The sequence below is a fragment of the Anolis sagrei genome, chromosome 8 (genome assembly GCF_037176765.1).
Source record: "Anolis sagrei isolate rAnoSag1 chromosome 8, rAnoSag1.mat, whole genome shotgun sequence".
NCBI lineage: Eukaryota > Metazoa > Chordata > Lepidosauria > Squamata > Dactyloidae > Anolis > Anolis sagrei.
In genome coordinates this window covers 27,386,953-27,414,456 of record NC_090028.1, presented here as the reverse complement: position 1 = coordinate 27,414,456, position 27,504 = coordinate 27,386,953, and the positions used below count along the sequence as shown (strand labels likewise).

General features: G+C 43.7%; 1 protein-coding gene across 1 annotated transcript in view; it reads right to left on the bottom strand.

The window, feature by feature from the left end:
• Positions 1-1,627: 1,627 nt before the first annotated feature.
• ACSF3 (acyl-CoA synthetase family member 3) overlaps positions 1,628-27,504 on the bottom strand; it is a 107,237-nt gene continuing 81,360 nt past the window's right edge. The window contains exons 8-10 of the mRNA XM_060788413.2: positions 10,376-10,510; positions 6,828-6,939; positions 1,628-1,951 (exon numbers count right to left, since the gene is read on the bottom strand). Of these exons, the coding sequence (XP_060644396.2) occupies positions 1,831-1,951; positions 6,828-6,939; positions 10,376-10,510 (368 nt within the window). The 3' untranslated portion in view covers positions 1,628-1,830. The remainder of the gene's footprint in view (positions 1,952-6,827; positions 6,940-10,375; positions 10,511-27,504) is intronic.

Genomic DNA, 27,504 nt, shown 5'->3' with positions numbered 1-27,504 from the left:
GGGGAGGAGAGAAGGGCAAAGAGAGGGATGCTGGAAGTGTCGTGTCACCTGGGAGTCGGTCCCTTGTGCACTGAAGGTGACGCAAGGCCAAGGCCGATGAGATGCAGAGACAGGCGAGGAGCACCAAATGGATGGAGCTCCCTTGGGCCTGCCTTCTGTGGAGGAATGGGGATGCTGTAAAAGCATTTTGAAGTGCATTGAGCGGAGCGGTGAAATCCCCAGCGGGCCTCATGCCATGGCACAAATGATGGCTACGAATCTCGCAACCCAGACCCCAAATCCCAGGACAGTTCCGGGGCTCCATTTAGAGAACAGCAAACCTGGGTTGTGCCTTATCTTTTCCTCCCCGAAGTGATGATGGTATATCCATAGTGTGCAAGCTGAGAAGCCAACTCAAAAGGCACAAGGAGTGAAAGAACCAGACACTTATTATTATTATTATTATTATTATTATTATTATTAGCCGTCCCCTGCCACGCATTGCTGTGGCCCACATGGGGGAGCTGTGTGGGAGGTATGAGCCAATTCTATCATTGTTGGGGTTCAGAATGCTTTGTGATTGCAGGTGAACTATAAATCCCAGCAACTACAACTCCCAAATGTTAAGATTCTATTTTCCCCAGAATCCAGCAGTGTTCACATTTGGGCATATTGAGTATTTGTGTAGAGTTTGGTCCAGATCCATCATTGTTTTGAGTCCACAGTGATCTCTGGATGTAGGTGAACTACAACTCCAAAACCAAAGGACACTGCCCACCAAACCCTTCCAGTATTTTCTGTTGGTCATGGGAGAACTGTGTGCCAAGTTTGGTTCAATTCCATTGTTGGTGGGGTTCAGAATGCTCTTTGATTGTAAGTGAACTATAAATCCCAGGAACTACAACTCCTAAATGACAAAATCATTTTTTTTTGAGTGAAGGACATACATTGGGTTGTTATGTGTCTTATGTCCAAATTTGGTGTCAATTCGTCCAGTGGTTTTTGAGTTCTGTTAATCCCACAAATGAACATGTGGGACTAGTCTCTGATCCAGTGTACCTGTCTGAACGTATCTCCTTCTACATCCCAGCTGAAAGTTTAAGATCTTATGGGGAGGCCCTGCTCTCGGCTCGCCTCTGTCTCAACATGCTTGGCGGGGACGAGGGACAGGGCCTTTTCAGTGGTGGCCTCCCAACTGTGGAATTCACTCCCCGGGGAAATTAGGTCATCGTCACCCCTCCTTACCTTTAGAAAGAAAGTAAAAATGTGTATGTGGGACCAGGCCTTCGGGCCATTAGGCGGAAATGACAACGACAATGTTGACAATGGTTTGGCAATGGATTATGGATAAGTTAAATGGAGTAGAATCATAGAATTCGGCTAGATAATGGCCACCAGACTGCTAATAGTTCAGTAGATGGTAAGTATATTGTTTTAATGTTTTAACTATTATAATTATTGGTGTTTTGTATTTTATTATGCGGCATCGAATTGTTGCCAGTTGGAAGCTGCCCTGAGTCCGCCCCAGGGGTTGAGAAGAGCGGGATAAAAGTGTTTGAAATAAATGAATAAATAACGATCCTCTTTTCGCTCATCCAGGACCACTGGAAAAACCTGAATTTACAGCAGAAAGGTCTAAGAAAGAGGCTCCAAAGAAGCAAGTCTGTTTTTATACCACATTGGTTCACATTTAGGAAAATAAATCACAGGTCCGGTCCCACCTTTGACATGATGATAAGGCTAAAAGTGACCTAAGCGTCGGAAAGGAGAGCGGCATCCAATTGCCGTTTTGGAAGAACCTGGGCCTCGTTGTTTGGTCTCTCTCGGGCCAAGGCTGCCAACGCAGCTCTCTTAAATGGAGGAGTAGAACTGCCTGAGGAGCTGCTTCTTGTCCACTTTGCCCATTTGGTTCCTCGGTATCTCCTCCACCAGAAGGAGCTCAGAGGGGATGGTGTAGGACGCCATGGACTCCCTGAGAAAGAGGAACACATCCTGGTTAATGCGCGTGCATGGCCCATTGGGTGCCTTGAAGTCATTTCCGATCCATGGCAACACAGCCTTGTTGGCAAAGGAAATCAGACAAACCCTCTGCCGAGATTCAGCGGGATCCAAGATTCCATGGCTGGGTGGGGAATCTGATCCCAGGTCTTCCCAATTCCCCACCCAAGACTCAAAGCCCACTGTGTGCTTCTGTGCATCCGTCAGAGTAGTGTTTCTCAACCTGGGGGTCGGGACCCCTGGGGGGGGGGGGGGGTGTCATGAGGAGGTGTCAGAGGTGTCGCCAAAGACCATCAGAAAACATAATATAATATAATATAATATATATTGTATATACATATATTATTTATAATATTATAATGTAATGCAATATAATACTAATAATAGTATGATATTAAAATTATATATTTAGATTACATGTAATATTACATGGTATAGTATACCATGTAATATTACTATATTATACTATACCAATGGTATAGTATAATATAGTAATATTTAATACTGATACTGTACTATGCTAATAATATATTGTATATATATGTATATATATCTTGTATGCTGCTCTGAGTCCCCTTCGGGATGAGAAGGGCGGCATATAAATGTTGTAAATAAATAAATACATATTTTTTGCTGGCCATGGAGGTTCTGTGTACGAAGTTTGGCTCAATTCTATCATTGGTGTATTGGAAAATCCACAACCTATTGGAAATAACTGCACCATAACCTTACTGAAAAGGTAAAAATCATGTCACATCTGTTTGGCAGATGTGAATCTCCATGAACATTTGAAGACCACCTTTTGAAAAACACTAGTCAAGAAAAGCATCACCTAGTTAGAAGTTAACCCTTTGAACAAGTTATATTCACAAGTTATATTCATGGAATTGCACACAGATACAACTACAATTTGAAAACACAAGGCCAATGCCCACCAAACAGTTTCAGTATTTTCTGTTGGTCGTGGGAGTTCTGTGTGCCAAGTTTGGTTCAATTCCATTGCTGTTGGATTTCAGAATGCTCTTTGATTAGAGGTGAACTATAAATCCCAGCAACTACAATTTCTAAATGACAAAATCCCACCCCCCACCAGTATTCAAATGTGGGTGTATTGGGTATTTGTGCCTAATTTGGTTCTGCATATCAGAAATTTACACAACAATTCATAACAGTAGCAAAATTACAGTAATGAAGTAGCAACGAAAATAATGTTATGGTTGGGGGTCCCCACAACATGAGGAACTGTATTAAGGGGTCGCAGCATTAGGAAGGTTGAGAAACACTGCGTCAGGGGCTGCATATTCCAACAGAATGCCTCCACAAAGCAAATGGATTGCTTTTAATGGGTTCTCATCAATCCTTTCAATTAGATATGGCAAGCAGTGCAAGTGACAAATTGTCAACGGAAGTGCGAAAGAGCCAGGCAAATTCCCGCTCCGTAATACAAGTCCCAAGTGGGCAGCCTTCACGCCACTCTAATGCCAAGGTAGCCATGATGGGTCAGGCGCCCAACAAGTGCCATTTCTCCTTGTATCTGCATCGGGAGAACTGTTTTGGCATGAAGCAAAGTCGGCATGCCCTCTGCAAAGTACGGCGTGTGTCGGTGTGCTTTCTCTTGCCGTGGCACCAACCTCAGGCCACGCCAAGCTCCGACAGCCGCTTGTTCTGAGATCTGACGTGACATGACAGGCCCGCCGAGCGTGTCAGCGCTCTTCTCCTTAACCACAGTCCCGCTTGCTCCCCAAACCCTTCCTCCCTGCCTGCCGCCATATGGGGACCTCCAACTCGAGACCCGGGTGTCGTCGGTGTGAAGAGACCGGAGGCGAATGCCGCCACACAATGAAGAGGGACATGTGTCTCCTGCCAGACAGAGCGAGAAGAAGGGAAGGAGGAAAAGGCAAAGGGAGGCAGAAGGAAAGGAGGAGAAGCAAGGCAAGAGGGAAGGGACGGCGCCTGCGAGGAAGCGTGCAGCGAATGAACACGCCAAGGACCTTCCTCTGCGGTGGCCAAGACACATCACATTTGGATGTCAGATGAGAAACAGTAGAGGAGGAGGAGGTTCGGAGGGCCAAGGACCAAATTCATTCATTCCTCTCCAAAGAAAATTAAAAGCATATTATCATTGTGTTGTCGAAGGCTTTCATGGCCAGAATCAACAACAACAACAACAACATACTACTCATTGCTTTTGCAAGGAAAACCCTTCTCTGTATTGTTGAAGGCTTTCATGGCCAGAATCACTGGGTTGCTGGGAGTTGTCTGGGCTGTATGGCCATGTTCCAGATGCATTCTCTCCTGACCTTTTGCCCACATCTATGGCAGGCTTCCTCAGAAGTTGTGAGGTCTGTTGGAAACTAGGAATGCCCAGGGTCGGAGAAAGAACTCTAGTCTGTTAGAGGCAGGTGTGGCACCTTAGTTAGCATTTAATGGCCTTGCAGCTTCAAAGCCTGGCTGCTTCCTTGGGAGGTGTTAGCTGGCCCTGATTGATTCTTGCCTGGAATTCTTCTGCTTTTTGAGTGTTGCTTTTTGTTTCCTGCCCTGATTTTAGATTTTTTTCAATACTGGTAGTCAGATTTTGTTCATTTTCATTGTTTCCTCCTTTCTGTTGAAATTGTCCACATGTCTGTGGATTTCAAAGGCTTCTTTGTAAAGTCTGACATAGTGGTTGTGAGAGTGGTCCAGCATTTCTGTGTTCTCAAATAATATGCTCTGTCCAGGTTGGTTCATCAAATGCTCTACTACGGCCAACTTCTCTGGTTGAATTAGTATGCAGTGCCTTCCATGTTCCTTGATTCATATCTGTGCAATGTTGCATTTGGTGGTTCCTATGTAGACTTGTCCACAACTGCATGGTATACAGTAAAACTCTAAATTGGGAGAGTAAATAAAGATCAACACTAAAAAAGCAGGGGAATTCCAGAGAAGAATCAATCAGGGCTAGCTAATATCGCCAAACAAAGGAATCCCCCAGGCAGGAATCAGCCAGGCTTTGAAGCTGCAAGGCCATTAAATGCTAATCAATGTGGCAAATGGTAACATTCACACTTGCCTCGGGCAGACAAGAGTTCTTTTTCCCATCCTGGATATTATTCCACAGATACATAAGCCCCACTTGCCTAATTTCCAACAGATCTCACAACCTCTGAGGATGCCTCCCATAAATGTAGGCAAAACGTCAGGAGAACATGCTTCTGGAACATGGTCAGATAGTCCAGAAAACTCACAGCAACCCATATTATCTTCTCCGGAAGACTGGATGACACAGTTGCTGGAATGGGTTGAAATGTGCAAAAAGCATTAATTAGTTTTTTTCTCTCCAAAGTATGAGAAGCATGACTTGTCCTGAAAGGAGGAGGAGGAATTTATCTGTTGTAGGATTTGAGAATTAATAGGTGGTTAATTGCAGTGGAATCTGTTGGGATTTGGAAGTTGAGAGTCTCTTCCAGATACCTCAATCTGAAGATGTTCAAGATATAAAGTGGTTTAGGAAAATATGTGCCTTTTATATAAAATGGCAAAATCCAGGTTTGCTTTTCGGAATGTGTTTTGAATATTTCCAAGATGTAGATGGCTGAATTTGTGGATACATAATCCCTGGATACAGTCCTGTGGTGTCCCGCAGGGCTCAGTATTGTCCCCCATGTTGTTTAACATCTACATGAAGCCGTTGGGTGAGATCATCTGGGGTTTTGGAGTTGGATGCCATCTGTACACAGATGACGTCCAACTCTATTATCCCTTTCCACCAGATGCTAAGGAGGTGGTCCAAGTCCTGAACCAATGCCTGGCCGCTGTGACGGTCTGGATGAGGGAAAACAAATTGAAGTTGCATCCAGTCAAGACAGAGGTCCTCCTGGTCAGTCGCAAAGCTGAACAGGGTATAGGGTTACAGCCTGTGCTGGATGGGGTTACACTCCTCTTGAAGGTGTAGGTGCGCAGCTTGGGAGTCCTCCTGGACTCATCGCTGAGTCTGGAACCTCAGGTTTTGGGGGTGGCTAGGGGGCCTGTCGCACAATTAAAACTTGTGTGTCAATTGCACCCATACCTTGGGAAGTCAGACTTGAATACAGTAGTCCACGCTCTTGGTACATCCAGGATAGACTACTGCAACACACTCTAGGTGGGGCTGCCTTTGAAGACTGTTCAGAAGTTTCAAATAGTCCAATGAGAGGCAGTCAGGTTAATATCTTGGGGTGCTATACAGGGAGAACACAACTCCCATGTCACGTCAGTTCCACTAGCTGCGTGTTTGCTACTGGGCACAATTCAAAGTTCTCACTTTGGCCTGTAAACCTCTAAATGGCCCCGGCCCAGTTTACCTGTCTCCCTTTATGAACTAAGATCTAGCAAAGACTAAGATCTTCTGGGAGGCCCTGCTCTCAGTCCTGCCACCGTCACAGGCGCGATTGGCGGGGATGAGAGAGAAAGAGAGAGAGAGAGAGAGAGAGGGCCTTCTCAGTGATTGCCCCCAGGCTATGGAACTCCCTCCCTGGTGAGATTGTCCTTCAAAAAGATGATAAAAACCTGGCTGTGGGACCAAGGCTATCATTTACACCATTTGCAAGACAGTAGGAAGCCACTATGGCCTTAAAAAGCAGGCATGGGCAAACTTTGGCCCTCCAGGTGTTTTGGACTCCAACTCCCAGCATTCCTAACAGCCTACCAGCTGTTAGGAATGCTCGGAGTTGGAGTCCAAAACACCTGGAGGGCCAAAGTTTGCCCTTGCCTGCCCTAAAGCCAGCAATTTTGGAGTGCTTTCACTCCAATGGTGATGACATTTGTATCTGCACTTGGTCGTGGACACCCACTGGAAGACCTTGGTGAATAATCGCCATGGGTGGTTCACTTACCTTGCCCATTCCTTCAGCTCCTTCAGCGACAAAGTATGACCTTGGTGGAGCTTGACCACGGCACTGACCTTCTGGCCCCACATTGGGTCTGGGGCCCCAATCACCGCTACATCTGGAGCAAGATAGAGAATGAGGCAAAGTCAAGCCAGAAATAAGCAGGAAATTCCCCCCAGAAGTGTACAAATTTTTACGTAGCATCTTTAAAACTACCTGCGTGCTGTTGTTGTTGCTTTTAAGGGCAGGGTTGAGAAATACTCGAGTAAATAAATAGAAAACGCAGCCAGATGGCAAAGCCGAGGAGAAGACAGGGGCAGGGAAACCGGAGTGACAAGTTAAAGCGATGCCGCCTCTTCCCATATGTTTCCAAAGGTCCTGATCCACCTAAGAGTAAGTGCCAGGCTACTTCTGAGCAAGCTTTCTCTACGGAGGTCCTCAGAGGGTGGTTTTGAATTCATTCCATTTTCAATACCCAGGAAAATATTCTATTGTCTTGGCCCTTTTGCATTTTATAGAATCATAGAATCCTAGAGTTGGAAGAGACCTGGTGGGCCATCCATTCGAACCCCATTCTGCTAAGAAGCAGGACAATCACATTCAAAGCACCCCCGACAGATGGCCAAAAAAGGTCTTAGAGCTAACTAGCTTACTAAGTCTCATCTTCTAAAGAGGTCAAAAGGTAAAAAGTCAAAAAATCCATGCAGCTACATTTTGCCTAGAGAGGCAGTAATTACAGTTATGAAGCAGCAACGAAAATAATGTTATGGTTGGGGGTCACCACAACATGAAGAACTGGATTAAGGGGTTGCGACATTGGGAAGGTTGAGAATGACTGTTCTAGACAGAAAAGGTCTTAGAGCTTACTAAATTTCATCTTCTAAAGAGGTAAAAGGGTAAAAAGTAAAAAAATCCATGCGGCTACATTTTGCCTAGAGAGGTAAAATGCGTCCTCAGTGGAAGGAAGAAAAGGCAGAAGAGAACAATGGTGGAGACCACATAGAATCATAAAGTTGGAAGAGACTTCGTGGCCCATCCAGTCCAACCCCATTCTGCCAAAAAGCAGAAAAATTGCATTCAACGCACCCCCGACAGATGGCCATCCAGCTTCTGCTTAAAAGCTTCCAAAGAAGGAGCCTCCACCACACTCCAGGGCAGAGAGTTCCACTGCTGAACAGCTCTCTCTCTCCGTTAGGAAGTTCTTCCTCATGTTCAAGTGGAATGTCCTTTCTTTCCTCTAATTTGAAGCTACTGCTCCATTGCATTCTAGTCTCCAGGCAGCGGAAAACAAGCCTCCTCCGTATGACTTCCCCTCACATCTTGATCCATTATCCTCATTATGTCTCCTCTCTCTCAGCCTTCTTTTCTGCAGACTAAACATGCCCAGCTCTTGAAGCCGCTCCTCATAGGGCTTGTTCTCCAGACCTTTGATCCTTTGAGTCACCCTCTTTCTCTGGACACATTGGACTAGTTACCTTGCCAGGACATGGGAGACCTTGTTGAAGGCCTTATTGAAATCCAGATACGCTCCATCCACGGCATTCCCTGCCTCTATCCAGCTTATAGATTTTCACCTCATCACTCGGTTTTACTCCAAATAATTCATTTTCAAACGGCCCTTCTTTAGCCTGTCTTCAGATTCCTCTTCTATTTTCGACACATGGCAGTTGCTGCTTTTATTTTGTTGGTTGGTTGGTAAGCAATGTTATACTCTCGTTGGGGGCTTTTACTGTGTATGTTTTTATCATTAATGTCACCCTGAGAGCTTTGGCTATAGGGCAACTTAGGCATGAAAGGAAATGCATAAAGACATTTCCAGAGGCTTAGAAGGAGATGCACGAAAGCAAAATATGATATAGTATCAGATGCTGTTCCATGAAGATTTTGACAATTGACAATTTTTACTTCTGCAGATTTCGTTATTTGCAGACTCGATTCCAATGGGTTGCTTAGAGTTTTCCAGGCTGTGTGGCCATGTTCCAGAAGCATTATCTCCTGGTGTTTCACCCACATCGATGGCAGGCATCTTCAGAGGTTGTGAGATCTGATGGAAGGTTTATATATCTGTGGAACAATGTCCAGGGTGGGAGAAAGAACTCTTGTCTGCTGGAGGCAGGTATGAATGTTGCAAATGGCTACCTTGATTAGCATTGAATGGCCTTGCAGATTCCAAGCCTGGCTGATTGCTGCCTGGGAGAATCCTTTGTTTGGCGGTATGAGCTGGCCCGTAGGAGCCCCCGGTGGCGCATTGGGTTAAACCCCTGTGCCGTCAGGACTGAAGACCGACAGGTCGCAGGTTCGAATCCGGGGAGAGGTGGATGAGCTCCCTCTGTCAGCTCCAGCTCTTCATACGGGGACATGAGAGAAGCCTCCCACAAGGATGATAAAAACATCAAATCATCCGGGCGTCCCCTGGGCAACGTCCTTGCAGACGGCCAATTCTCTCACACCAGAAGCTACTTGCAGTTTCTCAAGTCGCTCCTGCCACAACAACAACAACAAAAAAGCTGGCCCTTGGTTCGCTCCTGATACAATAAATAAATTGATTCTTGTCTGGAATTCCCCTGCTTTTTAGGAACTACTGACCACATAGGGAAGCTCATGAGGGACCATCAATAGTGTACGGTCATGAAGAAACACAACTTACAAACGATCTACAGACCCACTAAGAAAATCCAACCAATGCTACATTCAGCAAAGGACAAGATGGATCTTCTCACTTCTGCAGGAGTCTACCGTATACCATGCAGCTGTGGACAAGTCTACAGAGGGACCACCAAATGCAGCAGAATTGCTCAAATACAAATTAAGGAACATGAAAGGCACTGCAAACTTCTTCAACCAGGGACGTCAGCCATAGCAGAGCACTTGATGAACCAACCTGGATACAGCGTATTATTTGAAAACACAGACATGCTGGAGCACTCTAATAACCAGACTACACAGAGAAGCCATTGAAATCCGCAAGCGTATGGACAATTTCAACAGAAAGGAGGAAACCATGAAAAGGAACAAAATCTGGCTACCAGAATTTTAAAACATTAAAATCAAAATAGTAAATAAAGACCAACACTCAAAAAACAGGGGAATTCCAGAAAAGAGTCAATCAGGCCCAGCAAACACCTCTCAACAAAGGATTCCAGCCAGACTTTGAAGCTGCAAGGTCATTAAATGCTAATCAAGGTGGCCATTTGCATCATTCACACTTGCCTAAAGCAGACAAGAGTTCTTTCTCCCACCCTGGACATCATTCCACAGATATATAACCTTACTTGGCTAGTTTCTAACAGACCCCTCAACCTCTGAGGATGTCTGCCATAGACATGGGCAAAACGTCAGGAGGGAACATGGACAGACAGCCAGGAAAACTCACAGAAACCCAGTAATTCTGGCCATGAAAGCCTTCGAATAACACATTGATTAATATGTTATCTCGAAGTCCTCCATAGTCAATTTCTGTTGAAAGGTATTCTGACAAAATATTTTTGACCATTGAAGATACCCAAGGAAAGGCCCTGAGATGCATTATTCCTGATGAATGGTTGATACTTTACCAGCAATGCTCTGGTGGGCCAACAAATGCCGTTCCACTTCCAAGGCGCTGATTTTGTAGCCGCCACTTTTGATGATGTCGACAGAGGTGCGTCCTCGGATCCAGTAGGTGCCATCTTTATACACAGCTGTGTCTCCTAGGAGAGAGAGAGAAAAGGGTCAGGCAATCTGCCGCTATCTACACCATCACTGCTTGTACCAAGAAAAGGACATTATCCTTTTGGGCCTTAAGGGCCAAATATGTTGCATTTTGGGGACTCAAAGACCCAATATGTTGCATTTTGGGATCTCAAGAGCCCAAAATGTTGCATTTTGAGGTCTCAAAGACCAAATGTTGCATTTTGGAGCCCCAAAGACCCAATATGCTGCATTTTGGGGTCTCAAAGGTCCAATATGTTGCATTTTAGAGTCTCAAAGATCCAATATGTTGCATTTTAGGGTATCAAAGACTCATTATGTTGCATTTTGAGATCTCAAGGGCCCAATATGTTGCATTTTGAGGTCTCAAGGGCACAATTTGATGCATTTTGGGATCTCAAGAGCCCAATATGTTGCATTTTGAGCTCTCAAAGACCAAATATGTTGCATTTTGGAGCCTCAAAGACCCAATATGCTACATTTTGGGGTCTCAAAGGTCCAATATGTTGCATTTTAGAGTCTCAAAGACCCAATATGTTGCATTTTAGAATCTCAAAGACTCAATATGTTGCATTTTAGGGTCTCAAAGACCCATTATGTCGCATTTTGGGGTCTCAAAGGCACAATATGATGCATTTTGGGATCTCAAGAGCCCAATATGTTGCATTCTGAGCTCTCAAAGACCAAATATGTTGCATTTTGGAGCCTCAAAGATCCAATATGCTACATTTTGGGGTCTCAAAGACCCAATATGTTGCATTTTGGGGTCTCAAAGGTCTAATATGTTGCATTTTAGGGCCTTAAACACCCGGTATGTTGCATTTTATTTATTTATTTATTTATCTGCAATATTTCCACCCCGCTCATATCAGTCCGAAGACAACTCAGAGCGGCGTACACAGTCGGCACAATTCGATGCCATAAAAATACATACATTGATAAACAAAAATAACATTATAGTGCATTTAGACAAAAGACAGTGCATAATTTTTATGGTCTCAAGGACCCAATATGTTGCATGTTAGGGTCTCTAGGGTTCAATATGCTGCATTTTGGGAATCTCAAGGACACAATGTCTTGTATTTTGGGGTCTCAAAGGCCCAATAGGTTGCATTTTGGGGTCTCAAGAATCCAATATGTTGCATTTGGGAGTCTGAAGAGCTCCATGCAAGCTTGTATAAGTATAGCTAACCCTTACTGAAGGCTGTGGGTTCCAATTATTATTTTCTCCCTCTCTCCTTGGTGGCGTCTGCCACTGCAAATGCCACTGAGGCCATGGGTGCCACGCGTTTTGAATTCCAGAGGAGCCAAAGCGTTCGATAAAAGGCCTTCTGCGGAAAGGAAGGTTTTGTCTTGCGAAGAACAGGTGCAGGAGGGGGAAACGTGGGATGACAAACAATTAGAGGGAAGGAGCGAGAGATTAATGGCGGGATGGGACTCGGCTGTCCCCGCCACAGCCCTGCGAGGTGCGGAGTTGATGGCACACGCGATGTGCGTGTGGATGCATGTGCGTTACGGACATAAACCTCCCCGAACGAAAGCCGCATCGATAGTTCCCCATCTGCTCATATATATATATCACACACTTCATCCCCGTTTATTAGCCGGAATAAATCATAAATATTTCATTATACATCAACGGTGCTCGACTCCGGGAAGGCACCATCCATCACCCCGATGCTCCCCGCGACCCGCCACCGAGCATTAAGCTTTCCAGTCTATTAAACAAGATTGATACAGTGCGCTGGGATGGACTAAGAGAAGGTATTTATAGCGCACCGGGGGAAAGGGAGGGAGGGATGGCGGCCGGCGGAGGTGCCTTGGGCCACACAGCTGCAAGGGAAAGCGCCACATCCATCACGGCAACCCTATGTCTCTCATGGGCTCCGGGGAATGATAGTGTCAAGGCAGTGCGCTCACATCCCAAGGGGAATTGAACTGCAAGGCCCATCAGTCTGCCCCCCGACCTCACACTTCCAAGGGTCCTGATTACTACGTTGGGAGGAAATATGGTAATTGGAAATTTGGAATGCTTTTTATCCTGCTTACGATAAAAAATGTAAATGCACTAAAATATAAACATTAAAAAGTGTTGGGTTTCATCCCTGGACTGCACAAGTGTCTTGCATCTTCAAGTTTCCAGTCCTCAATGAGTAGCTAGACTGGCAATAGGATTAAGCTCAGGGATTTCTTTCCTCACTTTACCATGCATGTTTCCCAAAAGGGCTTTTGTCTTTACTCTTCCCGCTAGCCACTGTCTCTTCCTCCCCTTCTGATGATACAGGAATGAAATTCTGTGAAGTTTATTGCCCTGGGTTGACATGATGGCCATGTATAAATATGTGAGAGGAAGTCAAAGGGGGGAGGGAGCAAACGTGTTTTCTGCTGCCCTGGAGATTAGGACACTTCAAACTACAGGAAAGGAAATTCCACCTGAACATTAGGAAGAGCTTCCTGACTGTGAGAGCCATTCAACAATGGAACCCTGCTCCAGAGTGTGTTGGAGGTTCCTTCTTTGGAGGCTTTTAAGCAAAGGCTGGATGGCCATCTATCAGGGGTGCTTTGAATGTGATTTTCCTGCTTCTTGGCAAAATGGGGTTGGATTAGATGGCCCATAAAGTCTCTTTCAACTCTATGATTCTATGTGGTCTCCACCATTGTTCTCTTCTCTTCCTTCCTTCCAGTGAGGACACATTTTGCCTCTTTAGGCAAAATGTAGCTGCATGGATTTTTTTTTAACTTTTTACCATTTTTCCTCTTTAGAAGATGAGACTTAAGAAGCTAGTTAGCTCCAAGATCATTTCCATCTAGAATAGTGGTTCTCAAGCTCCCTATTGCCGTGACTCCTTAATACAATTCCTCATGTTGTGGTGACCCCTAACCAAAACATTATTTTTGTTGCTATTTCATAACTGTAATTTTGCTCCTGTTATGAATCGTAATGCAAATATGTGATATGCAGGATGTATTTTAATTCACTGAACCAAATTTGACACAAAGACCTGATATGCCCAAATTTGAATATTAGTGGTGTGTGTGTGGGGGGGGGGGGGGATTTGTCATTTGCGAGTTGTAGATGCTGGGATTTAGAGTTCACCTACAATCAAAGAGAATTATGAATTCCATCAACAATGGAATTGAACTAAACCTGGCACACAGAACTCCCACGACCAAGAGCAAATACGGGAAGGGTTTGGTGGGCATTGACATTGAGTTTTGGAGTTGTAGTTCACCTATATCCAGGGAGCATGGTGTACGCAAACAATTACGTATCTGGTCCAAACTTGGCACAAATACTCAACATGCCCGAATGTGAACACTGGTGGAGTTTGGGGAAAATAGACCTTGACATTTGGGAGTTGTAGTTGCTGGGATGTATAGTCCACCTACAATCAAAGAGCATTCTGAGCCCCGCCAACAATAGAATTTCACCAAACTTCCCACAGTGAATCCACATCAGAGGCGGCCCTAGGTAATTTTCAATGGTAAGCAAACAGTATTTTGGCGCCCCCCCCCCCCCCCAAAAAAAATCACTAATATATATTTTCTGTGTGCCATATTTGGTTCAATTCCATCATTGGTGGAGTTCAGAATGCTCTTTGATTGTAGGTGAACTATACATCCCAGCAACTACAACTCGCATATGTCAAGGTCTATTTTCCCCCAAGAGCGCCTCAAGAGCGCCCCTGGGCAAAATCAACTATACTGCAAATGCTAATTTATTATTATTTATTATTTCGGGTACTTTTACCCTGCCCTTCTCAACCCCCGGGGGGGAGGGGGGGACTCAGGGCGGCTTACAAAAAAGGCAGAATTCGATGACCAGCAGAAAATACTGAAAGGGTTTGGTGGGCATTGGCCTTGAGTTTGGGAGTTGTAGTTCACCTACATCCAGAGAGCACTGTGGACTCAAACAATGATGGATCTGGACCAAACTTGGTACAAGCACTCAATACGCCCAAATATGAACACAGATGGAGTTTGGGGGAATTCGCTTACTTTGCGTAATGGGTTGAGCCGCCCCTTGACCCCCACAACCGACAGAAAATACTGTGTTATCTGATGGTTTTTGGCAACCCCTCTGACACCCCCTTGTGACCCCCCCCCCCCAAGGATCCGACCCCCAGGTTGAGAAACGCTGTATTTCTCTTACTTCAATAAATATTTTTGAACCTAAAGTTCTGACTCTGCAATCCTGCACCATCCTATGGAGTAAAAGCCTAAATTCCTACTGGTTATGAAGTTTACTTCTGGTACTCAGCTATATTTATGGTGGAATTGCCCCAACTAAGGGTTATTTTGAGCCTAACAGCTCAGATTCCTCAACACAAAGAAACCTAGTCACCAGTCTCCTTTCCCAACTGCCCTGACTTGACACCTCCAAGTTTCCTGATTGCAAAGTTGGAGAAAGTATGGAAACGGACACTTGGGAAAGACTGGATATTGGCTTTCTCCCAATAAGTGGACTCTAGGCTACTAACAATAAACACCAATCAATGCAAACACACTAAAATATACATATAAACATTAAAAAACCAAACCCAGTTGTGCTATTAAAAGCATTAAAAATTACCATACTAAAATGTATATAGAAATTAAAAAAAAAACAACCCCAGCTGTTTTATTAAAACCATTAAAAATCCATGAAAACTCCACCGCCTAGCGCCAAATCCCAGTTCGCTCAGTCAAAGACCTGGAAAATTAGGGATCGGAAACCTTAAAAAAAAAAAAGAATGCCGGGCTATTACTTTTTTGATCCAAAAACTATCACTAGTGAACAATTGGCTCACTCCTGCATTACATAGGATGGACTGTGTTCGTATAGCCCAAACTTCTAACTTGGGGGTCACATGGCAGGTCGGAGCATGGAGGGGTTTCTCCCCAAGCCCCCTCCCTGCCCTTTCCTCCCCTTCCTCTTCTCTTTCGGAGCCAGAAAATGAAGGAAAGATGGGAAACGTTTGGATTCCAAAAGGGTTGGCCTTGGTCAAAATGAGAACTTTGAATCCCAGTGACTACAACTCCCAAATGTCGAGGTCTATTTTCCCCAAACTCCATCTGTGTTCATATTTGGGTGTATTGAGTGCTTGTGCCAAGTTTGGTCCAGATCCATCATTGTTTGAGTCCACAGCAGGCCTGTAGCCAGGATTTTGTTTCGGGGGGGGGGGGGGTGACTTTTTTCAGGAGGGTTTTTTTTGGGGGGGGCAGAGTTTCGGAGGGGCTGAGTCCGAGTGAAAGAGGGTCTAGCCTAGCAAACCTTTTGTATCATTACCTCAATACCCCCATGCATATGGGATATATTGAGTATTGTGATCAGATCATGATATGAATAAACAAACAGTTTAAATAATGCACCAGTAAGGCCTTTTCGCGAACCACCATCAGAATTTGGGGGGGGGGAGGGCTGAAGCCCCTGAAGCCCCCCCCCCCCCCGCTACATGCCTGGTCCACAGTGCTCTCTGGATGTAGGTGAACAACAACTCCCAAACTCAAGGCCAATGCCCACTAAACCCTTCCAGTATTTTCTGCTGGTCATGGGAGTTCTGTGCGCTAAGTTTGGTTCAATTTCATCGTTGATGGAGTTCAGAATGCTCTTTGATTGAAGGTGAACTATAAATCCCAGCAACTACACCTCCCAAATGACAAAATCATAATTTTTTGAGTGATGGTCACTCCTTGTGTTGTGAGACGTTTTGTTGCCAAATTTGGTGTGATTTAGTTCATTGGTTCTTTTGTTTTTAAGGTACTCATTATGCACAGAGCATTTATATATATATATAGATGTTAATGTTTTAAATTGTATTTATGGTATTGTGGGCATTGAATTGTCGCCTCTGTAAACTGCCTTGAGTCACCTGCAGGCTGGGAAAGGTGGTATACAAATACAGAAATTAATTAATTAATTAATTAATTAATTAATAATTATTTGGCAGAGCAATTTGAATACCTTGTGGAACTACAAATCCCAGAAATTAGAGACCACATGGTGCAGTGTAAAAAAAAGAGAGAGAAACTTTAGTCGCTGGAAGCAAGACCATTAAGATAGAAATATGATGGGTATTCAATTATATCGCCTTTAGCACCATTAAAAATGTGGCTCCCAAGAGCTTCTCGAGGCAAAAGTGGCCCTCTGCCTTGGTCTACATTGATCGCTCTGTTGCTGTGTTGTCTTCTACTCAAATCCTTAAGAAATATTCATCCCTATGTTCTGGCATGGCTCCAGATGACCTGGAACTCCACAAGAAAGTCAGCGATGAAGGAATGCATTTTGGGCACAGGTGACAAATCCGAAAAGAGAAAGAGAAAGAGCGGGAGGAGGGAAGGAGAAAAACCTACAGCTCCCCGCGGGTGATGGAGCCTCAGACGCAGAAATAATATCACTCATCAATTTGCCAAGCTCCAGACCTCTGCGGGGGACGAGACGCCTCCGACGGAGAAATTATACCTCGCTCATAAATTCGCCAAGATCCATTTTAATACTAATCGTGTTCCTCGCCTTCCTCCCCCGACTATCTTTGGGGCAGATTTTTCACTTCCCCGGTGGTTCAAATCTTCCTCCTAATTGCTTAATGCACATTTCCCTTGGAGGTGAAATAACTCACTCCTGTCTTGCTTTGCACCCCTTCACCACCTCCCAAGACAAGTGACAGGTGACTTAAATGTGCAAATCTATTGATCTATCTATCTATCTATCTATCTATCTATCTATCTATCTATCTGTGATTAGGTATATCTATATATCTATGATGTGACTTCATGGCTAATATCTATATCTACATCTGTGATATATAGTTAAATCTATATATCTATGATGTGAATTAAAGGTGCATATTTATATCTATATATCTATGATATTACTTAAAGGTGCATTTCTCTGTCTATCAATAGGATGCAGGCATATGATGTGACTTAAAAGAGCATATTTATATCTATATATCTATGATGTGACTTAAAGGCGCATATCTCTATCAATATATCTATTGATAGAGATATATGATGTTTGTGTGTGTGTGTATGATGTGACTTAAAAGCGCATGTTTGTATCTATATATCTATGATATGACTTAAAGGTGCATATCTCTACCTATCTATTTATCAATATGATATAGAGGTATATCTATATATCTATGCTGTGACTTAAAGGAGCATATTATATCTATATATCTATGATGTGACTTAAAGGCGCATATATCTATGTATCAATTATATATATATATATATATATATATAGTGACTTAAAGGTGCATATCTCTATTTATCTATCAATATGTAGATATATATATAATATTACTTAGAAGTGCACATTTGTATCTATGTATCTGTGATATGACTTAAAGGCACATATCTCAACATATCTATCAATATGATATAGAGGTGTATGTATATACATACATATATATATGATATGACTTAAAGGCTCATATTTATATCTATATATCTATGATATGACTTAAAAGTGCATATCTCTATGTTCCTATTTATCAATATGATATAGAGGTGTGTGTGTGTGTATATATATATATATATATATATAATGTAATGTTCGTTTGTGGGATTAACAGAACTCAAAAAACACTGGATGAATTGATACCGAATTTGGACACAATACACGTATGAGGCCAACGAGTAACCATCACTCATAAAAAAAACCGGAAAAACACAGCAGAAGGGACTTAAAGCAAAAAAAAAAAAAATCAAAAAAAATATTACAACGTATGTGCAAAACCACATATATACATAAACACACATATATATAGTTACACATATATGCATATACACACACAAAACACATACACAGAAAGGAGGAAGGAAGGAAGGAGAGAAGGAGGGAGAGAAGGAAGGGAGGAGAGAAGAAGGGAAAGAAGGAGGGAAGGAGAGAAAGAAGGAAAGAAAGGTAGAGAAGGAAGGAGGGAGAGAAGAAGGAAAAGAAGGAGAGAAGGAGGGAAAAGGGGGTAGAGAAGGAAGGAAGGAGCGAAGGAGGGAGAGAAAGAGGGAAGGAGAGAAGGAAGGAAAGAAAAAAGGGCAGAGAAGGAAGGAGAAAAGGAGGGAAAGAACGAGGGAAAGAGATAAAGAAGGAAAGAAAAAAGGGTAGAGAAGGAAGGAAGGAGAGAGGGGAAGAAAAAAGGAGAGAAGGAAAGAAAGAGAGAAGGAAGGAAGGAGAGAAGGAAGGAGAAAAAGAGGGAAAGAAGGAGGGAAAGAGAGAAAGAAGGAAAGAAAGAAGGGTAGAGAAGGAAGAAAGGAGAGAAGGAAGGAGGGAATGAAATAAGTGAAAGAGGGAAGGAAGGAGAGAAGGAATGAAAGAGAGAAAGAGGGAGGGAAGGAAGAAAGAAAGGAAAGAGACAAGGAAGGATTGAACCAAAGAGATAACGAAGTGAGAAAAGAAACAGGTAGAGAAGGAAGAAAGAAGAAGGGAAAGAAGGAAGGAGAGAAAGAAAGAAGGAGGGAAGGTTGGCCACAGCAATGTGTGGCGGGTACAGGTAGCGTGTGTGTGTATGTATGTGTGTGTGTGTGTGTGTATGTATGCTCTCCCCTTCCCACTTGAAGTTTAAGAAACAACCCTCCCCTTGGCCGTGAGGCCAACTGGCCAATCACAGCAGAGGAGAACTTTTGGTGGGAGGATTTTCCATCTGTTTCGAAAAAGGAAGAGAAGGACAGGCGGAGAGATCTTCAGCCTTCTTTGTCAAAGGGGTTCCAAACACCATCAGAAATATATGTTTTCTGATGGTCTTTGGTGACCCCTTTAAAACCCCCTCGTGATCCCCTCACGATCCCAAACCCCAGGCTGGGAAACAGTGCTCTTGATCCTCCAATGTAATTCTATGATCAGCTTCCGGTGGAATTTTAAAATTTATTTATTTTAGCTTCCCGGGGAGTCTTGTGCTCTTAGCCTCAGCTAATATGGAGCAATGACTGTATACAGAGCTCAAGGAACCAAGATGCAATGCGGGAAGGATTCTTGGATGCCCTGGCTTTGTTCCATTCTGCTTACCAAATATCCGGGAGACAGGGAATTAAACCAGACACATGAAAGGCCTGGACCAACTTGTATCCTGCAGTGGAATTCATGTCATGCGCCGAACTCTGGGGGCGAGTTTGTATTCTGCGCAAAGAGCCTGCTGTCGGCGTCATGCTGTGCGAAAGGCCAAAGCCCTGCCGAGATGAAAAGGAGCACAAGGCGCGGGGAGAGCCTCCCTTGGCATTTACACCTCTAAAACACACAGACACGGAAGCACAGAAAGAACAGGGAAAAAGGAAAGCCTCTCAAGGGCATTTTGCAGAGAGCTGGGCTCATAAGCTCTCCTGCAAAAAAAACACAAGGAGAAGGATGGAATACTAATATGTATGTTTTGGGATGGCTCCTAGATGGATCTGGACCAAACTTGGCACACAGACTCATCATGACTATCTGAAGTTCACCAAATTCCAGAGAGTGCTCTGACTCCCACCAACAATGGATCTGGACCAAACACTGCAAACTTACATACTTACCCATTGCAACCAACTTTAATTTTGGATGGGTTGGGGTGGGGGAATGATATAGGATGCTTGGAGTTGTAGTCCACTAACATCTGGAAAGTTGCCTTGTGGCTACTGATAATGGATCTGGACCAGATTTGCCACAAGTACACATCATGACCAACTTAAAATACTGGTGGCTTTTTTAATGGATAGAAGATGATGGGAGTTGTAGTCCTCATCTGAAGAGGCATGTGAATCCCACTGACAATGGATCTGAATTTAATATGGTACACATACCCATCATGACCAACATAAAATACTAGAGGGCCTTGAGAGGATTGATGAGGATGCAACCCCAAGGGATTGCTAGAAGGTCGTAGGAAAGAGCCAGTGGTTAGCCTACAAGGTCACTGAAGAGTTGTGCGAAAGAGCCACCTGTTGCACCAAAACGTCACTGCAGGGTCGCTGGTAAGAGCCAGCTGTTAATCCAAAAGTGCATTGGAAGGTCATGGGAAAGAACCAGCTGTGACCCCAAAAGGTCATTAGGGTTGCCATGGAGACCCAAGGCAGCCAGATACACTCACTACCTGAGGGACAGAGAAAATACTGCTTTGTCTTTCAATCTGGTGGTAGAACTATCCCCACCATTTTAAAACTAACCATTATTTTTACTATTAAATAGCATTACAAAATGCAAACCAGGGCAACACTGGGGACCTAGGCTAATATAAAAGTGAAAATATGTATGTATGTATGTATGTATGTATTTTCCAGTATGACTCCTTCATGGCTTGATGGATCTGGACCAAACCTGGCAAACAGACTCATCAAAAGCCATATTAAAATACCAGAAGGGTTTGGGAGGGAACTGATAGAGGGTGATGGAGTCCACTCACATCAGAGATGCATAAGTCCCACCCACGATGGAAAGAAACTAGAATCTATTTTTGAAAGATATCCCAAGCATGCAACGTTGTATGAATGGCTTTGAAGGAGGCACTCCTTCCTACTTATTATCCTTTTAAAAGAAAAGTAAGAAACCCTTCTTCTAAAATGTCACTTGCAGTTGTATTCAAATTAAAAAATAATTTTTAAAATCTGCAGCTTGACAGCCGAATTGTAACATAATTCTATGGATGTGCATTCAGAAAAGTATTAGAAGTATCACTTTTGGGGGACTTCAGCTCCCAGGACACTGCAGTCAATGGGGCCATAAAGGCTTCATGAGGTTTAGAGTATCGACGCATTACCGACCTTGTTATTGGATGAAATTCATGCCCCTACCAATGTTTAATATTTAATGCAACATTTCTCAACATGTGGGCCTGGACTCCTGGGGTGAGGTCATAAGGGGGTTTCAGAAAAATATATTTCTGATGGTCTTAGGAACCCCTTGGCAGAGAAGATCTCTCCGCCTGTTCTTCTCTTCCTTTTTGAAACAGATGGCGAATCCTCCCGCCAAAAGCCCTCCTCTGCTGTGATTTGCTGGCCTCTCAGCCAAGGGGAGGGCTTTTTCTGAGATACCAAGCAGGGCAGGGGAGAGCAGGCATGCTCGGTGCATGGCAGCGCAGTGGGAGGGAGGCTCACGCCAGCAAATCACTTCAAGGCATGGAGGTTCTATGTGGGAAGTTTGGCCCAATTCTATCATTGGTGGGGTTCAAAATGCTCCTTGGTTGCAGGTGAACTATAAATCCCAGTAAATACAACTTCCAAATGTCAAGGTCTATTTCCCCCGAACTCCATCAGTGTTCACATTTGGGCATATTGAGTATTCATGCTGAGTTTGGTCCAGATCCATCTCTGTTTGAGTCCACAGTGCTCTCTGGATAAAACTCAAGGTCAATGCCCACCAGCAGGCCCGTAGCCAGGATTTTGTTTTTTTTTGGGGGGGGGGGGGAGTTTGGGGAGGGCTGAGATTCGGGGGGAGCTGAGTTTCGGGGGGGGGGGGCTGAGTTTCGGGGGGGGGCCTGAGTCTGAGTGAAAGAGGGTCTAGCCTAGCAAACCTTTTGTATCATTACCCCAATACCCCCATGCATATGGGATATATTGAGTATGGTGATCAGATCATGATATGAATAAACATAACAGTTTAAATAATGCACCAGTAAGGCCTTTTCGCGAACCACTATGAGAATTTCGGGGGGGGGGGGGGGAAGGCTGAAGCCCCTCAAGCCCCCCCCCCCCCCCCCGGCTACATGCCTGCCCACCAGTATTTTCTGTATTTCTTGGGAGTTCTGTGTGACAATGTTTGGTTCAATTCCATCGTTGGTGGAGTTCAAAATGCTCTTTGATTGTAGGTGAACTATAAATCCCAGCAACTACATCTCCCAAATGACAAAACCAATACCCCCAACGCCACCAGTATTCAAATCTGGGCATATCAGGTATTTGTGCCAAATTTAGTCCAGTGAAGGAAAATACATCCTGCATATCAGATATTTACATTACAATTCATAACAGTAGCAAAATTACAGTAATGAAGTAGCAACAAAAAAAATGGTTGGGTGTCACCACAACATGAGGAACTGTATTAAGGGGTTGCGGCATCGGGAAGGTTGAGAAACACTGATTTAAGGGGTTTTGTGTATTGTAGGAATGGGGAATGCATCTTCTGCCCTAAGACGATGCAACAGGTTTCTCAAGAAAGTGGGTTACTCAAAAAAGAAAAAAAAAAAGGGAAGCCCTTCCCTCTTTCTCAATCTCTCTCTCTCTTCTTCCTTCCTCCCACATTAGCATTTAAGTATTTATAGACACCGGTGCAGATGGTAAGGAGGGGGGAAAGGGGGGGGGGGGGCTGTCATGTCGCTTTGCAGCTTGAGAGGCAAAAAAGAAAGGAAAGTAATTGCAATAACCAAGAGGCAGGAGTTGAAAAGGGCCCTTTGCCTCTCTTGCCCTTTGCAAAAGAGCACTGGGATCAATTACAGGTCTAGCTAAGTCATGATTCTTTACCATGGAGCAGCCTTTTTGCATTTCTGTCCTAAACATGAACATTAAAATAATCCAAGGTGGTAGTAAGAAGGTGGAAATGGGAGGGGGGGGGGGGGGGAGGCTTCACCCTTCCCGAGGATTCCTCGACAGTTCCTTTGTTTAAATATTACAGGAGCTGCGAGGAAATCCCTCCCTTCTTCTATCAGAATGCCATTAGTTCTGAGTAAATATGTTCTCAATTGTTTCCAGCAAAGCCCAGAGGGAGACATCTATGGAAAGCAAAGAGCCGGGGGCCATGGCTCCCAAGGACGGTATCTGGAATGAAGGAAGAAACACCCCAAAGATCCTTCTGCTTTGGTCTTATTTGAAAAAAGGAAATCATATCTTCCTTATCAGATTGCTGGCCTAATAAAATAATGGCAGTCAAATGCTTGCAAGGTGTTTGGCCTTGGATCAGAGAAGTGACCGACGAAGCCACTGCCTCCAGATCAAGGATGAAAATCTTCCATTATGTCCAAAATTTCGATACTGTTCTATACTTCCCTGCCAAAGAATATTTCAGTATTGTATCAGCACATCCTGAAGTGTCTTGGGAAAATATGCTGCTCATAAATATTATAATAATAATAATAATAATAATAATAATAATCTGACATGGTATGAAGATTTAAAGATTGAACTGCAAAGACTCTGGCACAAGCCAGTAAAGGTGGTCCCAGTGGTGATCGGCACACTGGGTGAAGTGCCTAAAGACCATGGTCTGCACTTAAACACAATTGGTGCTGACAAAAAAACATGGATGTGCAACTTGGAAAAAGGAGGCAGAGGGCCTGATTCTGCCAGCCCAAGAACAAACTATTAGAACCAATGCCACCCAAGCCAGAATTGAAAAGTCGACGACAGATTCCAAATGTAGACACTGCAAAGAGGCAGGTGAAACAATGGATCACATCCTCAGCTGCTGCAAGAAGATCGCACAAACAGACTACAAACAGAGGCACAACACTGTTGCTCAGATGATCCACTGGAACTTGTGCCACAAATACCATCTGCCTGCGACAAAGAACTGGTGGGATCACAAGCCTGAGAAAGTCATGGAAAATGAACACGTCAAACTACTCTGGGACTTCCAAATTCAGACTGACAGAGTTTTGGAGCACAATATTCCTGACCTCATGATCATGTTAAAAAAACCAATTGTCGATGTTGCAATCCCAGGCGACAGCAGGATTGACGAGAAGCAACTGGAAAAGCTGACACAATATGAGGATTTAAAGATCGAACTGCAAAGACTGTGGCACAAACCAGTCAAGGGTGATCGGCACACTGGGTGCAGTGCCTAAAGACCTTGGCCTGCATCACACAGTCCTAGACGCTTGGGAAGTGTTCGACTTGTGATTTTGTGATACGAAATCCAGCATATATATTTCGTTTGCTGTGAATATTGTGTTTTTGTGTCCATAAAATTATTATTATTATTATTATTATTATTATTATTATTATTATTATTTCTATCCCGCATTTCTTCCCAGAGGGACTCAATGTGGCTAGTAATCATAGAACACAGAGAAGCCATTGAAATCCACATGTGGACAATTTCAACAGAAAGGAGGAAAACATGAAAATGAACAAAATCTGGCTAACAGTATTAAAAAACTCTAAAATTACAACAGCAAAACAACAGAAGGGAAACAATCTGGGACACCTAATCACCTCTCAACAAAAGATTGCTCAAGGCACTAACAAGCCACACCAAACAACAGCCAGGCCATCAAATCATAGAATCATAGAATCAAAGAGTTGGAAGAGACCTCATGGGCCATCCAGTCCAACCCCATTCTGCCAAGAAGCAGGAATATTGCATTCAAATCACCCCTGACAGATGGCCATCCAGCCTCTGCTTAAAAGCTTCCAAAGAAGGAGCCTCCACCACACTCCGGGGCAGAGAGTTCCACTGCTGAACGGCTCTCACAGTCAGGAAGTTCTTCCTAATGTTCAGATGGAATCTCCTCTCTTGTAGTTTGAAGCCATTGTTCCGCGTCCTAGTCTCCAAGGAAGCAGAAAACAAGCTTGCTCCCTCCTCCCTGTGGCTTCCTCTCACATATTTATACATGGCTATCATATCTCCTCTCAGCCTTCTCTTCTTCAGGCTAAACATGCCCAGTTCCCTAAATGCTAATCAAGGTGGTCAGTTGAAACATTCACACCTAGCTCCAGCAGACAAGAGTCCTTTGTCCCACCCTGGTCATTCCACAGATATATAAACCCTTTTTCCTAGTTCCTACAGACCTCACTACCTCTGAGGATGCTTGCCATAGATGCAGGCGAAACGTCAGGAGAGAATGCCTCTAGAACATGGCCATATAGCCCAAAAAAACCTACAACAACTCAGTGATTCCGGCCATGAAAGCCTTCGACAATACAATCATAGGACAAACTAATAAAACTTAAAACAAGATAAATACAACAATTAAAAAGCAATTAAGTAGTTGTGGGTGGATATAACATTAAAATACAAAAAATACAATTAAAAATGCATTTAAAGCACACCATCCTCACTATTCCCAGATGCATATTTAAGTTTGAAAAACTGGGAGATTCTTTTGCACACATGTATAACTGTAGTTCCAGAAGCTTCTGGGATCATTTTTTCCGCATGGTAAAAAAAAAGTGTTTTCCATCCTCCAAACACACCTGATTCTGAATGCATGGTTTATACACAAAATCATGATTTCCTATGTGCCAAAAGTGTGCTTCTGTGTGGAATAAACACTATGAATAAGTATATTTCTTGCAGTGAGCTTAAGTCAGATGCAACATTTGCTGGAAAACAATAATTCAGCAATAATTCTAAACAACAAAAATAGCATTAATTGAATTTATGGTCAGGATAGAGGATGTAAACAAATAGGGATGCGAAAAAAGCATTGCAGGGTAGGATTTTTAATTAAATCCGGCCTATTTATAGTTTGCAATTTCCATCTCAGGTGCAAATGTGCCCAGGAGAGGAAACACACACCGTTTCCAAATAGGAAACACCTGCTTCTCTTTAGGGACTGTGAAGGTGCCCGGGAAAGTCATGGCAAACCCACAATGTGCCATCTGTCTGTCTAGCTTCCTCTGTGATGGCTGAAAGGGAAGTAGGACCAAGGGCAGCAGCGGCTGGTTGGGCACTCGGATCCACCCCAGGGCTTTTAAAGACGTAGGCTAAAACTCACAAAATAGATGTCAATGGAGATAAACCTATGGTGCTACCCTTTGTCAATAAAAATGAACTGATATAGAATGAGTGACACTTGGCTTGAAAACACTCCATGCAAAAGGCACCTAAGAGTCTTAGGAGACCCCAAGCACAACATGAGCCGACAGTACGATGCAGAAATGAAAAAAGCCAATATGATTCTAGGCTCAATCAATCGAAGTCTAATGTCGAGATCAGTGGTTCGCAACCTTCCTAATGCCACCAGCCCTTAATACAGTTCTTCATGAGGTGATGACTCCCAACCATAAAATTATTTTCGTTGCTACTTCATAACAATAATTTTGCTACTGTTATGAATCGTAATGTAAATATTTGATATGCAGGATGTATTTTCATTCACTGGACCAAGTTTGGCACAAATACCCGATACACCCAAATTTGAATACTGGTGGGCTTAGGTGGAGGTGGGGGATTGATTTTGTCATTTGAGAGTTGTAGTTGCTGGGATTTATAGCTCACCTACAATTAAAGAGCATTTTGAACTCCACCAATGATGGAATTGAACCACAGAACTTTCACGACCAACAGAAAATACTGGAAGGGTTTGGTGAGTTTTGGAGTTGTAGTTCACCTACATTCAGAGAGTACTGTGGACTCAAACAAAGATGGATCTGAACCAAATTTGGCATAAATACTCAATATGCCCAAATATGAACACTGGTGGAGTTTGGAGAAAATAGACCTTGACATTTGGGAATTGCAGTTACTGGGATTTATAGTTCACCTACAATCAAAGAGCATTCTGAACTTCACAAATGATAGAATTGGGCCAACACTTCCCACACAGAATCCCCATGACCAACAGAAAATACTGTGTTTTCTGATGGTCTTTGGCAACCCCTTTTGACACACCCTCGCAACCCCTCAGGGGTCACGACCACCAGGTTGAGAAATGATGTTCTAGAGCAGGCATGGGGAACCTTCGGCCCTCCAGGTGTGGTGGACTTCAACTCCCACAATTCCTTGAGGCCAAGGTAAGCCTTTGGGGCGAATGCCGAGCCTCAAGGAATTGTGGGAGTTGAAGTCCACCACACCTGGAGGGCCGAAGGTTCCTGACCCTGTTCTAGAGGAAAGCTAGATTTTGCACAACCCAAAGGTGCATATGTTCTTTAAATTAACAATAGACACACAAAAAATGCTAAAATTCCCAACTAACCCAATGCAGGCCTTCCCTTTTGTTTTGCACACGACATTTGCGGAAATCCCAAAGATGTAAAACGTTAATTTTGAGCTATAAGAAAAGCATTCGAAAGACGGGGAGTGCTACCTCCATAAAAAGGAATGCAATGAAAGCACTGAAGGCGAAAAAGCAGGATTTGATGAGATGCAAAAAGAGCTTTTGCATTT